The 14788-nt window shown below is 39.9% G+C and overlaps 1 protein-coding gene across 4 annotated transcripts; it reads right to left on the bottom strand.

Annotated features, from left to right (window-relative positions):
• Positions 1–6235: 6235 nt before the first annotated feature.
• Positions 6236–13011, bottom strand: LOC133926593 (uncharacterized). Of its 4 annotated transcripts, none has more exons than XM_062372603.1 (11): positions 12619–13011; positions 12264–12337; positions 11836–12138; positions 11605–11739; positions 11137–11216; positions 10399–10802; positions 9384–9568; positions 8501–8586; positions 8218–8351; positions 7343–7645; positions 6236–6656 (listed from the first exon to the last, which is right to left on the bottom strand). In XM_062372603.1, exons 3-11 carry the CDS (start codon positions 12112–12114, stop codon positions 6469–6471), a joined length of 1794 nt encoding a protein of 597 aa, XP_062228587.1. In that variant the 5' UTR covers positions 12115–12138; positions 12264–12337; positions 12619–13011; the 3' UTR covers positions 6236–6468. The 4 variants fall into 4 exon arrangements, with proteins under 4 accessions (XP_062228587.1, XP_062228589.1, XP_062228588.1 ...); XM_062372605.1 differs by having other exon boundaries at positions 11836–12132; XM_062372604.1 differs by having other exon boundaries at positions 12626–13011.
• Positions 13012–14788: the final 1777 nt, after the last annotated feature.

Genomic DNA, 14788 nt, shown 5'->3' with positions numbered 1-14788 from the left:
GTGGGTGTCCGGGTAGGCCTAGGACTACCCAAATTTTTGGCCCAAAATTTTCAAAGTATATAGATTAGAGAAGAAAAGAAAGCCTAAGAAGAAAGAAAGGAGGCCTAAGAAGAAAGAAATAAGACAACCTAGGAAAAGAACGAGAAAAAGATAAAGAGAATTGGGCTCAACCCAGAAAAGGATTAGAGTTTTGGTCCAAAGGTTTTTCTTTATAAGTTTTTTTTGTTCTTTTCCCTTTCTATTATGTTTTCCAATTGATTAATAAATTCCAAAAATCAAAGCGAGGTTAAAGAAATACCAAAATACTTCAATTAATTCTCGAAAAATTACGGAGGGCTATTTGGAACATAAGGAACACTCTAAAAACTTTTTTAATTCATGAAATTGCTTTTAGTGATTTCTAATTACTCTTTTTATTTTCCAAATTGAGTTTAATTCAGGGGAAAATTGCTATAACGCCAGATTAATTGTAGTATTGTAATCTTCTATTTGTGTAAGACCTTATTTCATATTTGAACTATTTATATTGTAATTTTTACAAAAATTGTAAACTTATTTATTTGATTTTTGATATTGTGAGACCTTTTTAATATATTTGTGTTATATTTTGGTAAATTTTCTACTCATATATTAAATTTGCAGTCTTATGAAAATTTAGAATGCACCCCTAACAGAAAAACCCTAGCTCTACCATTGGTTTAATGATTGCAAAAGTATGTTGATTCCTAAATCTTGGTATCATGGTAAAAAAATGATTGAAAATAACAAACAACAATCGCATGAAAATTACTCTTGAAAAATAAATCCTACTTGTGTACGAACGTAAACTTCTGAATCAGTTCGTGCATGGATAGACATGCCCATTCCCTGCCCTACACGTGCATGCATTCCCTGCATCCAACCGCAGCATGGTTCGTTGCGATCCAGCATTCCAGTCCATGTCCTGTAGGCAGGTGCTCCATGTGTTGCTGTCGTCGTGACCACCTCGCCGTGCATGTGCGTGGCCGGAATATTCCTCTTCCCCTTGGCTGTTCGCGCTCGAACAGGGTGCGTACAAAAAACATCGCTTCAATTCCTCTCCACACCACATGTCGATCATCTGCGATGATCGTCTCCGTGACTTCATCTCCTCGTTTAGTAGATTTTGGTGTGCGTGGTGCACGATCAAAACGCGGCTGGCAGGTCGTTAGGAAAGGGCCTTCACCCTAGGATGGCGACGCTCTCAGCGGCGTCCATCGAGTTTAGTGATGCTGCTCGCACAGGTAATAAGTACGTCAGATTCAAGCCCTACTGTTAGATGATATATTTTTCCAATTTTTTTCTCCACAGATTTAAACTTGTGTGTTTGTGATTTTTTTGACTGGGTGCTCCATCTCTTACGATGTGTTCCCTACTGCTAGATTAGTTCTCAAATTTTGTTTATTGGGTTTGTGCCTCCATTCATAAGATTGCGCACTGTAAAATATTTCGGGTTTCATTTGTAACAAAGTAAACAAAAATCTATGTTCAATTGTTGAATTGGCAAGGATCATGTATTTATCTACAAACAAATATCTATGTTCGTCATATGAACATGTTGCCTAGCTTATTGTGGTTATCCTCTCCTCTCCATAAAGGTACTAACCATATTGATTTTTGACTGATTTAGGGCTGCACTGCTGTTTTGATCAAATGCATCTTGAAGTGTTGTGATTTTTTTTTGTCTATTTGCATCTGTTTCAGAATTTAGATGGCAAATCAATTGATCCAAAATGAACTTAAAAATCAATGATCTTTTGCATATCCATGTGACATTTGTTGATCCGAATTGCAACTGGTGTTGGCATGATTTCAATGAGATATGACTGTATACTTGATAGAGCCCAAATTATAGCTGTGCTTGCTTTAACTGAATATATCAAGAAAAATCACTTCCGTTTCCTTTAAGGGTTGGCATATAATATGATTCTCAGTAAGTGTTTCTCGTAATTTCTTTTTTCTATATATACTAATTGCATTTTAAATAACATGCTTTATGTGATTGCTTTCATGGCTATAATTTGCAATAAACAAGACCCGAGATAGAATGTTTTTGGCATAGGGTTATTTTTGCTCGTGTCAGTCCGTAATGGTGGTAAGTCATCGTGGAGTGAGCACTGATAGGAGATCCTATTCGTTAGCCACAAGGTGAGTCCTCTACCTACTGATTTTTGTTCGCTGGTTATGTTTGTTACTTTTGTAATGGCTTTTCGATAATCGATGATATCATTTGTCCTGTGTGATGGGTGATTGATTGTTTCATGGCACGGTTGAGATATAAATGGTCCAATACTATGCTAATCAATATACTTCTTTGAGTGTGATTTTGATTCTTTTTGTTCTCCTTCACTTCAAGTATGCTCCCTGTAATGAAATTTCTTTGAAGACACACCAACATAAAATTTAAGGTCAGTATAGAAAATGGGGACATATATACGTCTATGAGATCCTAGCTACAGAAAATATTTGTTTGCTTTTGTCTCTGGTCATGTGAGCTTAAGTCCACTTTGTTAGGTCAACATATGAGAAGCTTAGTGTGGTTTCAGCAAGAGTTAGTGACGAAAATCTTAAGGTAGCTTAAATACCTTAGAATACCATGTTTTTGGGCCTCATGTAGGAAAATATTTTAGTTCTGGTCTGCTGGTTATTATTTACATAATTCATTTTATGAGTTCCTGTAACTAGATTGGCTTGAGCTACGGTGAGTTCATGCCTTAAAATAATTACCAAACCAGTAGGTCTGGTTTGTTCATTAGTTAGCATCTTGCAAACGTTTAATTCATGTGTACTTCACAGTAGCCTGTTTTGAGGTCTAAGCATTTTCAGGTACCTACTGAATGTTGCAAGCTTGCAGCTCATAGTTTGGTAGTGCCATCATAGCTCTAGAAATTAAGCTTGGAATGGAAGTTTCTGTACTTGTTCTTGACACTGAGATCCAGGAAGACATCAATGCGCAGTCAAGTGATCATGTATAGTAATTTTTTCGTTCTAATTTGATGTGTTTATTTGTATTATAGAGGCTAATTTGCTTGAATTATATGATGAAGCCCCGAAGGGCATCACTGTTTGAACCGTTTCTTTCTTTCTTTGCATTCCAAGGTGCAGCAATTGCATCAAGGTTCAGCAAGCACCATGCATAGGCACACTTCTACTCTTTAGTACTGGAAAAGATGATTTCATACTTCAAGAAACTTTGTTGTAGAGGAGATATTGCAACTATTGATAGACGATAGTCTTTTGGATGGGTGAATCTCATTTCTGAAACCATGGCAATGGTTGTTTGGCTTCCAATTGTAAAGCACTCATGATTATGTCCTTTCTCATGATGAGCTGATCAACTATTTATGTGATATCTATGCAAAGTTTGAAGATTGACGAAATTATCACAGACATCTCGCTATCAGAGCTGATCCTGAGATTTTGGTGCTCTAGGAAAAAACTAAAAACAGGGCCCATTATATTGAAACATCAAAAAATTAATTAATATATAAATGGTAAAGATAATATTCAATGTATTAAAAAATATTTCTGATAAAAACTTAAAGTATATCCATGGGGATTGAACGCCCGCACCAGCCAGCGAGGACGCAGTTTGCCATGCGGCGCACGAAGGAGGAGAGGGTCGCGCCCGAGGGCGTGCCTAGGAAGTCGAGTAGATGCTCTAGCATGGCACCCGTGCCCACCAATGCCAGCGCCACGTACACGGATGTCGGCGATAACGCGACTCTGCCGACGCGGGTGGAGGAGGAGGTGGCGACGTTTGTTGGCGAAGGTGTGAGGTGCTTGGCGAGGCAGAGCATAGGGCCGTCTGTCCGTCCAGAGAGGGGGCGTAGGAGGCGGATCAAGACTGTATGAGAGGAAGTGATCTTACCGACTATTCGACTTCTCTGTGCACGAGAGGATTCCTAATTTGGGCCGCTGCTAACCTACTGCAAAGGAACCAAACCAGCAAAGCTGCTTCTTTTAGCCAATCTAAGGTCAAAGCCCACATACGATCATGTAACTATAGCTGCCAGTCGATTGGAATTTAGACTATTGTGTTTTGTTAGGTCACAAGTAATATACATATATACCTATATGGGAAGAGGCGCAGGACGGCCGCTCTAGGGTCGGTCCTACTCGCTATCAACGAATATATCGTCTACCATTGAAAAAAATTCTTTTTTGATAAAACACACAAAGAGCAAAATTAAATAAATGATACAACCACCTCCACTGATTATTTAAGCAAGGCCTGGTTCTCCTGCAGTCTCGCGCAACTGCAACGGTGTACTCCTGCGGTTTATCATATGAGCGATGCATCGACGACAGGGACTGCCTCTAGCCGCCCGTCGCTGGGGACAGGCGACACATTTAACATCAGATCGTCCTCGCCTCCTCAGCTTCAGATACAGCATTTTGCTTGCACCTGCTCCTAAGCTCACTTCCGATACGGCATTTTGCTCTGCGTTTTGTTTATTTCCATGATGAAGCGTGCGGCACAAACCTAAATAAAGAAAGCCTGCAAGCAGCTTCTTGGCCAGGCTCGTGAGCTCTAAATTTGAGTCCTTTTAGCCTTTGTCAACCCTGAGTCAGTCAGACTTTTCAATCAGGAACCGAATCCAAGATTGCAAAAATCACAAACTTTTAGACAAAACGAAGATATAATCATATAAATATACTCATGCTACTGGATCACTGATCATTTGCTGGAGTGCGTACCAGTGCATGTCGGCAACTAATGAGGTGATCTGCAGGTGATTAGTAGGCAATAGCTTTCCTCTAATCATGAGCGTGAGATGCCGCCAGAGTTCAATTCATTACGTGCTACGTATTTGGCTCGTGACACGCACGGAATATTATAACTGACGCGACGATTAATCAATTGTCTGAATGACGCTGTCCGTAAACATAATCTTTCTCCGAAGCACAAGCACGTGTAAAAATTATCTTTTTTCAGGAGAGCGTAAAAATCTGTATATTATCAGTACATCTAGTGACTAGTTTAGCGTCCCTCGAACTCAGCCTTCCATCACATGCCTAACCGAGGGAGATCATGCCAATACCAAGTTCTTCCATCTCCACGCAAGCTTCAGGAGTAAGAAAAACTACATGGCGTCCTTGCAGCTTGGGGACGCCGTCCGAAGAAGCAAGAGCTGATGTAGCCTTCTCATTCTTCAACGGTATTCTGGGGCAGAGAAAACCAAGATTGCACATGTCAGATTTTATCGTCTCGGGTGGCCATTGTGCGGTCGCTTGGTTGAATGTTTGTCGACCGCTACAACTGGGCGGCCTTGGTATCCTGGACCTAGGCGTGACTACTACAACATCGCTGATCATGATCCATCCGGAACCTGGGCGGCGATGCGTTTCAAGATAAATCAGCAATGTTCAAGACATCTATACCAGTTCAGATTGACGATGGCAAGACGGTCCTTTTCTGGCGTGACAATCAGTTCTACCGGAACCAAAATAGTCGTTTGGTTCATAAGGCGTTGCACAACAAGCAGTGGGTACGTGGCATCGAAGGGCCCCTCACAGTTTGGGTGTTTTTTTTATGCGGTTGTATCATCTCGATATAACGATGAGAGGCACCAAAATTTTTATTATCGAAAAATAATTCATGTGCTTTTGCAATACTTACAAGTTTGGCAATTGATGTCGACCATCCACCTTTCCTCAAGCAATCCTGATAAATTTGTATGGAAGTGGTCGTCCTATGCCTCTAGTGCATCAAGGCTTTCTTTCTCGGCCAAAATGTGATCATACGGGCGAGACAGACGGGAATTAGGCTGCAGCCAGGTTCCATGGTCTATCGATGAGTACCTCTAATGTCCAGGGACTTGTGGCTCTCCGTAGCCCTCCCTCTTGTTCCTTAGTTCTTTCTTTCCTTCCATCCTCTTTTCTTTCCTTCTTTCTTTGTTGTTGTTCTATGGCGTGTTCGTCATGTTGTTCTGTAAACTAGCTATTCCTCCCCTTAATGAAAAACGTGCTCAACATGTCCTCAATTTTTTCCGACACACTAAAAGTTTATAACTTGTAGCATTTTCTCACACATAAAAGTTTATAACTTGTAGAAAAAGAAGTCCCAATTTTCTCACACATAAAAGTTTATAACTTGTAGAAAAAGAATTCCCAATTTTCTCGTAAGCAGTGTCAGTCATTTTCTTTCAAGTCCCCCCTGATTTTTAAAAGATAACTTTACAGCTTTTTTATTCACATTTTTCAGACGGCTAGCTAGCAAAAAAAGGAGTTAATTTCCAAATCTTATGTTTCAGATGTCCTTTCTTCACTGCTACATTAACAACACATAGCATCACCAGCGCCAAAATTTGTGTATACACACTACACGGGTGACACAGCTACTGATCCTGCCAAAATTAACCTCAATTTTAGGGGCTCTACAAAATCCTATCAAGATTATACTAACAACAATGCTATGCCAGGGCAAAAAAATTGAACCAACATGAATCAAGTAGGTAGCCTCTCCAAAGTCTGTAATAGCCTGACAGAGTTCTGCATATTTCTGACTAAGAAAGAGAGTTCATCGAGAGCTTCTTGCTTGGCAAGATAGCCCCCAACTGCTTTGACGTATGGGAATTCTAGCCCAAACAAATGAGAAGCGCAGGCTGCCTTAGCTGCAAGGAGCTTGCAATCACCTGTAAAAACACAAACTGTCTTAGCTGTGATCACATCACACACATCTAAATATTGTGTTGATACTGAGCATAAAACTAGAAAGAATCCATGAATTTCAGACCATAATGTCAGCCCTACTTTCTATGGAGGTACTGTACCACTGCATACATTTACTATAGGCAGTTTTTGGGACGCAGCTATCTCTAGATTACTAATTTGAAGTACAGATCAGACTACAATTTGTGTGTAGCCCCGTCTTATGTTCAATTAAGAGTCTGTATGTAGCTCTTTTTCAGCTAGGAAAATATCATAGCCAGTTTAGCAGTCTTAGCTCCATATCTTGTGTGGCCCACTTGCTCTATACAAACTTCATGATGCGGTTATCATTGTGTTCAGCAAAGGAACAGCAACTAGCAGATAAGCTGACAGCCTTTCCGCATGACAATAAAAAAATAGTTCAAACTGGCGCACCATTAATCCAATACCAAACTACAGGCTTCATACAGAAACTCGTCATTTTCATGAAGACACCCGTAAAGCCAAAAAAAAAGGTATTATTTCCAATATGACATAGTAAAGCATGAAGCAATCGATATTAATCCTGACTACATTCAATGTCTGACCCAACTAATCCCAATAGAGGAAGTGGAGCATTATGTCATTTTTTTATATCTCAGCAACATAAATTTGAGGAATGAGCAGCTACCTGTCAGGGTTTCTGATGTATAAGAATTTTGGCTGAAATGATGATGCATCCACCATCTGCATCGGACCTTCCATGATTCTCTTGTAAGTCGCTCAAAAAAGACCGAAGAAGATTTACTGAAAGATCTTAACGCTTTATCTCTTTGGACATTAGTACATGATATACAATCCTCATAGTCAGCAGACTGGTCCGAAAAAAGCCGAAGGAAGCATGATACAAGCTCCTCCCAGATGCAAGCTTTCCCATTGCAGGAATCTAAATGTAAAGTTATTGCCTCGAGTAGTTGGATGGTATTATAGTATCCTGGGGTAACCAACAAAAGGGTAAGAGAATGCAACCATTGCTTGTGTGTCGATAATACCAAAATGCAAACTAAATGCAGAATACTACAAATCAGAAACCCATCCTAATTTTGCAGAGAAGCAGTGCAGTTAACTTCCATAATCACCACTTGTAAAATATTTTTGTGCCATGCAAAATAATTCACATGAAACCCTCCCCTCGCCACCCCCAATAACATTTGTTTAGGGATTAATATAACCCCTAAAATTCTGTATGTAAGTTCCTTTTAAGGCAGCAAATACATAATGATGAATATAAGTTGAGCGATGACAGATCAACTAATTACTAATAAAATAGCATCAGTTAAAAAAAGAAGGGCTAGTTGAAACTGGAATATTTCATATGCCTCTAGCAAGAAAGCCTCAATTTAGTGAAGTAAAAAACTGTGGATCTTGCCTGAAAATCCTTACACGATAACAGATAGCCAATCATACTAGCCAAGAGTTTATTCCAGTTCTATGAAAGAACAATTCAGCTACTCAAGCAGTACTGTAATTAAATAGCAGAACAATCTGGTTGATTTCAGCCCAAACCTTTTCTGTGCATTTTGATTAGCCTCTCCATCGAGTAGATACATGTAGGATCTCTTCTCAAAGCTTCCTCATAGCAAGAAGAAATGGTTGATACTTGGTTTTGGTCAAAATACTCTAGCAGCCTACCTCTCAACCTGCAGCAAGAAATGAATTAACTTAAACTACTTGGTTCACAAAAGCTTGTTTCCAATATAGACAGAAAAAAAGCAGACACCAGGATGATTGAAAAAATATCATGTAACCTCAAATAAGCAATGAGATTCAAGATAACACATTGTTTTACCTAAAAGGGAGGGCTGTAGTTGAACTGCGACAGATCAACTCAAGCTCGTTAAGTGCATCTTTCAGTTTATCACCAAGCAGGAGAATCTGTCCCACAGCAAATTTAGCCAAAGAATTTTTTTTTGACCAAATGGTGAAACACAATTCATACAAGTAAATGAAATGTACATAATGTATCTATACAGGGTGGACTGAAATTAAAACATGTGTGGAAACACATTTCGGAAAAAAAAAAAAAAGGAACTTGCGTGCAAAACATGCAGTACATGGTTGGCTTGATGGGGGTCAGTGATGAGACATTGAAGACTAGAGTAATGTCAATAGGGTAATCAAAGATGCACATAGTCGTAACCAATTATGCTGTGCCCAGTAACAAAAAAACTAAAGCATAAGCTGTCTATTTGTGATGCCTCATTGCACAAGGGTGAATGGGTGGGTGATGTGGAGGAGAGGGGGTGTGTGGAGAATTGGGACGTCTCTCATGCAAGGGATAGCCTGGGCATGAGAAATCAGAAAACAGGTGAAAGAGAACAAAATTGCATTTGATTCTAGATTGCATCGCCAACACGTGACAAATGGTCATGCAGAGTGTGTGGGAGTTAGTGTCGAGAAACAACTTAGAGACAATAGATTGGAGAGGCTATCTCTTATGTTGTCTCTACAATCTACATGATGCTAAGGGTTTTAGTGAAAAGCAAAAGAGAGAAAGGGTTGGAGGCATGAAACGATAAGATAATGCACAAATTAGACGAAAATGGCATATCAAACAAATTGAATCTACGGCCCTGGTCTAGTTCAGCTAGTAGGGCCATTTGGTTTTAGTTTGAATGAATTGCAGGATCACAACTCCTAATATGTGTGCGATGAGATCAGTGGACAAATACCTGTATTAGTGGCAATAAGGCTGCTATCACTGGCGGATTTGAATGAAGAGCCAATCTTAGACATTTTTCTGCATCTCCATAGAAGGTATTAGGTGTTGACTTGTACTTCCAATACGAATTAAAACAATCATTTGAAGTCCCAGTAGCAAAATTTAGCCGTAAAGGCAATAGACTCTTGTCCAATCCTTCAATGCAGATAAGAAAAATGCAATATGTTAAGATACAATCATGCAGAGGACGGAGGTACACATACGAGTTCGAAAGATTATCACAAAATCAGTAAAAGGAATACACTGGTAATTCAGTTTAATGATGTTAGTTTGTCTGAGGACTAATCTGATAGGGGATGAATCTACAACTTCCACATATTCGCAAAAGTTTATAACAGAAACTATAAGCAGCTCCCAATCCCCACCACCCCAACTGCAACAAGATACATGCACACACAAAAAGAAGAAACCCTAGCTTGCTGCATGCCAAAATGAAGTAGAAAGCCTTAGCTTATGGGAAATGTATATGTCATGTTCTGTTATTGCTCATCCTTTCTTTTCATACACATTGAGTCTTCACATTTCAATAAGAATATCCCAATCTATTGCTCCCTTGCTCAGCAATCTTTATAAACTTATTCAATGGAATGGAAATGATATTTCAGAATCCAGGTCATGTATCAAACAATTTTGAATTGGTGTGGTAATGGATTCTAGAGAACCAATGTGGAGGTAGAATCCAATGCGGAGGTACATGCAGAACTGGATGCAACAAGATCAAAATTTAGGTTAGTAGCATCAACACACCAAACAATTTTGGTAGGTGCTACATAACATTTGACTATTTAAGCATTATTTCTTTATCATAGTTCTATATGGTCCCCAATCTTACCATCTACATGATGTGTGCATTTTTCTTCAGGTATCGTAGAACGATTAGAGTACCCCACTCCTTAACAGAAACAAAAAATAAGAGAACATCTCGAAGAACACACAGGCACAATTACAATGAATATAATACTTACCACATGTAGGACTATCAGAGGTATTAAAAAATATGCTTTGAGAATCTTTATCCATCATCTCTTCATTCACTTGTGATTCAAGTAGGTCATTTTCCTCCTTAGGATGAACAAAACCAGGTTTCTTATCCAATTTTGTGTCTATGTTCTCATTATTGATCGAACTTTCTGAAGAGGAAGCAGGCAAACTGGAATCAACATCAATAATATTGTCATCTGAATTATCCAGAAGACCAATTTCTTCACAGCCATCTGACAGCATTGAAATAGCGCATGATTCATTATAAACATCAAACTCCTCAATTTGCATATCTTTAGGCAAGCCAGAGTACCATTTATCATATGATATCAAACCATGAACCAGATTTAACATTGGTTCTGTCTGAAGCCCGTCTTTGGCGATAAGGCTGAGAAACGAAAGAAGTTATCATGTCCCCAGATCTCAGTAAGTCACGTGAGGAATAAAGAACAAAATAGACTAACCCGAAGCAAAAGGTGACAAGTAACTAATTATCTTAAAGCTACAACACAGCCACCACACATAAGGCATTAGGAAACTTTTAGCACGATAAATATCTAAGTTAAAAATGCAGAATCTTTTACGGTGATAGCAGGAAGTCCGTATGTAGATTTCGAAAAAAAAAATCCTAAATTGGCAGGTCTGAAATATAGCTCAAGTACCTCATGCTTGATCATCTCAAAGGAAAAAAAAAAAGTTGACAGAGTGTACAGGTGACGCACGTTCTTGTTACATTGCATGCATTGTCGATGTTGCCTTGTGAAACATAAAATAGAGCCAGTTCGAGTTTAACCAAGTGCTTCTGCCAAACAAAACGACATGGTTAAGAAGGTAGTGAAACATTTCATGATATATTTCCATGTATTAGCATTTGAAGGGGGAAAAAGAGCATTATGTAGGTAACAATGTAGCCAGAGCAATCTCATTATAATTCATGATATAGAATCACTCATTCTTTGTATTCAGGTGATGTAGAATCAGATAAACTACATTTTTCTTCCAAAAAAAAGATTTGACGAAATAGGTTCTAAATGATATTAATTTGTTGAAATACAGATCATACCAAACTGTAGTTTTTAACCTCAGGTGTTGGGTCAGATTCAGTCACAATTTCTAATTTTAACCCTAGTGGCACCATAAGCAATAATAACTTTACATCCATAAGCTCCACAGGATAATCCGGAACTTACTTTTGGGCAAGAGGGAAACCAAATCAGCTTTCGCATCCAAACATCAAACAACTGCATCCTGAGGTAGTAGCGGCTCCTGCTACCCTGCTGCACACCGCTGTCCTCAGCAAGCCGCTTATGGATCTCCATGGCGACCTTTCATCGAGCACCTCATGCACATCAGAAACACCAACTACACCAAACCAAAAAGGAATTGCTACATAGGTTTGCTCATCCAGCACGGGCGCTTACCACGAACATGTTGCGGGTCTCCTCAAAAGAACCAGGCCTCCGGGTACCGCGTAGGAGCGTGGAGACGACGCTGGCCGCGTCGCGCCACCGGTGCGCGCGCGCGAGCTCGTGGAGGATCCGACCGAGGCGGCGGCAGTTGAGCCAGAGGGTGGGGGGTTCCGCCGCCGCAGGCCTCGCGTAAGGGCTAAGGTCCCGCGACTCCCGTCTCCTGACCGCCCTCCCGCCGCCCCCAGCGTCAGCGTCGGCGTTGGGCTCGCGCTTCACTGTCCCGATATACATTTCTGTTTGGCTGTCTGTCTACAGCTTTCTCAGGCAAACAATATAGCTTTTTTCAGGCAAAACAATATGGCTTTCAAAGTCACCCAGCAAACAATAACAATATAGCTCAATGTTGATCTAGCTTCCAAAGGCAAACAATATAGGCATACCAGAATTCAGAATCGGTTTCAATAATCAAAATCAAGTTGTTGGTAGTTGGCACTCAAGCAGCAAGCATTCCAGGCTGAAAAGAATCACAAGAACAAGAATTGATCAATATTCCCTCTGTTAAGCCAATGCCTCATGTTCATCGAAATAATCCAATCAAAATCATTCGGAATCTGGTGTTACAACTACGAAATAATGCAATCGAAATTTGAAATAATGCCTCATGTTTGCTTCAGGTTCTGATTGGAAAAATCTTGAGTTACAAGTACCAAGTTTGATTGGAAAAATCTTGAGTTAAACATTCTGAACGAAAATCTCTAATCGAAGTCAGAAACTCAGAATAATAGTAGTTGACACCTTGTACCTAGTCGACGTGGTTTGCTTCACGCCTTCAAGTCTTCACTGGTTGTCTGGTTCACGCGTACACACCTTCTGACGAATCTGACCTTCGCTTCATGGAATCTGGTTCGGATGCCGAGAGCCGAGTGCCGGCTGCCGAGTGGGGAGGAGAAGCCGCAGGCGAGGGGGAGGAGAAGCCGCATGCAAGGGGGAGGAGACGAGGAGTGGCCGCCCGCGGCCCGCCGCCGGCCGCACTGAAGCCGCACGCCCGCTGCCCGCACAGCGCACTGCGCAGTGTGCACAGGGGAGGCCGGGAGCCCGGGAGGGAACGAGGGGGAGGATTCGCCTGCGGCTTGCCTCCGCCCGCCGAGGGTTTTGCTGGGAGCGGGGAGCAGCACAGGATCCCGCCCGTGGAGTCGTGGACTGATGAGAAGTTGAGGACCGTGGGCTTGGGCTACTGGAGGTCTGGAGTATACTGGGCTGGCTTTCCTCGTTTCAGGGCCCGTCGACCACTTGCTGGGGCAAATACAGCCCCGGCTCCAAACCGATTCGGGTCGGGGCTCGACCAAGGTTTCAAAATTCGATTCAAGACTAAATACATGCACCGTCGATTTCTTCGATATTTGTGGTTTTCGACAGTAATTTAGTGGAAATCGGTTGAATTTCGTTAAATTTTTAATTTATTTAGTTTTTGAATTTGAGCTTAAGCGAAAACCGATAGATTTCTGAATGCGAACCGCAGCGAATTGATCGGTAACTGTGAATATCGAGCGGTTACCGACGTATTTCGAAACCCTAGGATCGGCACGATAGTCTAGCGGGGCGAATTTTGCACCTGCCTCCGCCTTTGCTGGGTTTAAACCATGCGGGTACTGTGCAAAAAACAGATAAAAAAAGATACAAAATTAGTAACAGATCGTAGTGGGACAGTGATGGGTCTCACTACGACCCGTCACTAATATACCATTTGATCAGGACCCGATATAGATCCATCACTAATAAGTGATCATTAGTGATGTGTTGTAATATGACCACTAATGATAATAGTAACAGGTTAAATTATCATCTGTCACAGATAATAAATCCATCAGTGACGGATCGTCCTACCCGAGTTATTAGTGACGGGTAACAATACGGGTCAAGTTGTGACCCGTCAGTAATGATAGTATTTTTCTTTGTTGTGAGAAAATGAAATAAGGTTGTGAGAAAAAATGTAGAGTTATAAACTTTGTTGTACTCATAACACCTAGAATTTATCAAACACTTAAGATACTCATTGTTGTTAATTTTAATTAATTGGATTGGAATTAATTATTTATTTTATCCTAGTTATTCGTTGCTATTCTTTTTAATTAATTAGATTGAATTCATTGTTGTTCTTTTTATTAATCAAGACTACATGAATTTGAAGAAAAGAAAGTCGGACTAGTTGGATTTACATATACTTTCATTTTAGAATAGATGGAATAGAATAGGCTATTCACAAATAATTTTTTATTTTTTGTTATTTTTTCTTACCTCAACAGAATTAGAATAGGAGTCAATTATACATTTCTGCTCAAGTTTGATGTAAGGGATGACGGCTATGGACACAAACGCACGTTCTGAAAATAGTGTAAAAACTTTAAGGACGAGAACTCAATCTTCCATGCCAAATTTGGTGTCGAAAAATTTGTCGAACCTGACGAATTGAGGAGAAACAGATGTAACTTTTTCTGTAGATGTCCATAGAGTCAAAAAAAAGTCAAAATCAAAGTCTATATGCAAAAATTATGCTCAATTTATCGAAGACACTTTAGATCACCTATCAAATTGTGATCGTTTGTATGAGATATTCAGAAATTCATAAGATTCACTTATGACTCTGAGTCGTTTATCAAATTTGGATGAAGAAAAGTTTTATATGTAAATTATAACATCGATGAAATTTAGCTAAATCAGTTAGTAATGACGGGTCAAGATTACAACTCGTTACTAATGTTCGGTCATTACTGATGAGTCACGATTCTGACTCGTAACTATTTAGTCATTACTGATGGGTCAGGATGGTGATAGTGAGTAGTGATGATCCTTGCATTGTGATGGCTCAAATGAAAAAAATATATTTTTTTTTGATTTTTTTCGTGTCAAAAAATAAAAAACTTTCATCAATTATTAGTGATAGATTAAGATTACAATCCGTTACGAA

Source organism: Phragmites australis, chromosome 8, assembly GCF_958298935.1.
Source record: "Phragmites australis chromosome 8, lpPhrAust1.1, whole genome shotgun sequence".
Classification (NCBI taxonomy): Eukaryota; Viridiplantae; Streptophyta; class Magnoliopsida; order Poales; family Poaceae; genus Phragmites; species Phragmites australis.
This window is presented reverse-complemented; position numbering and strand designations above follow the sequence as displayed.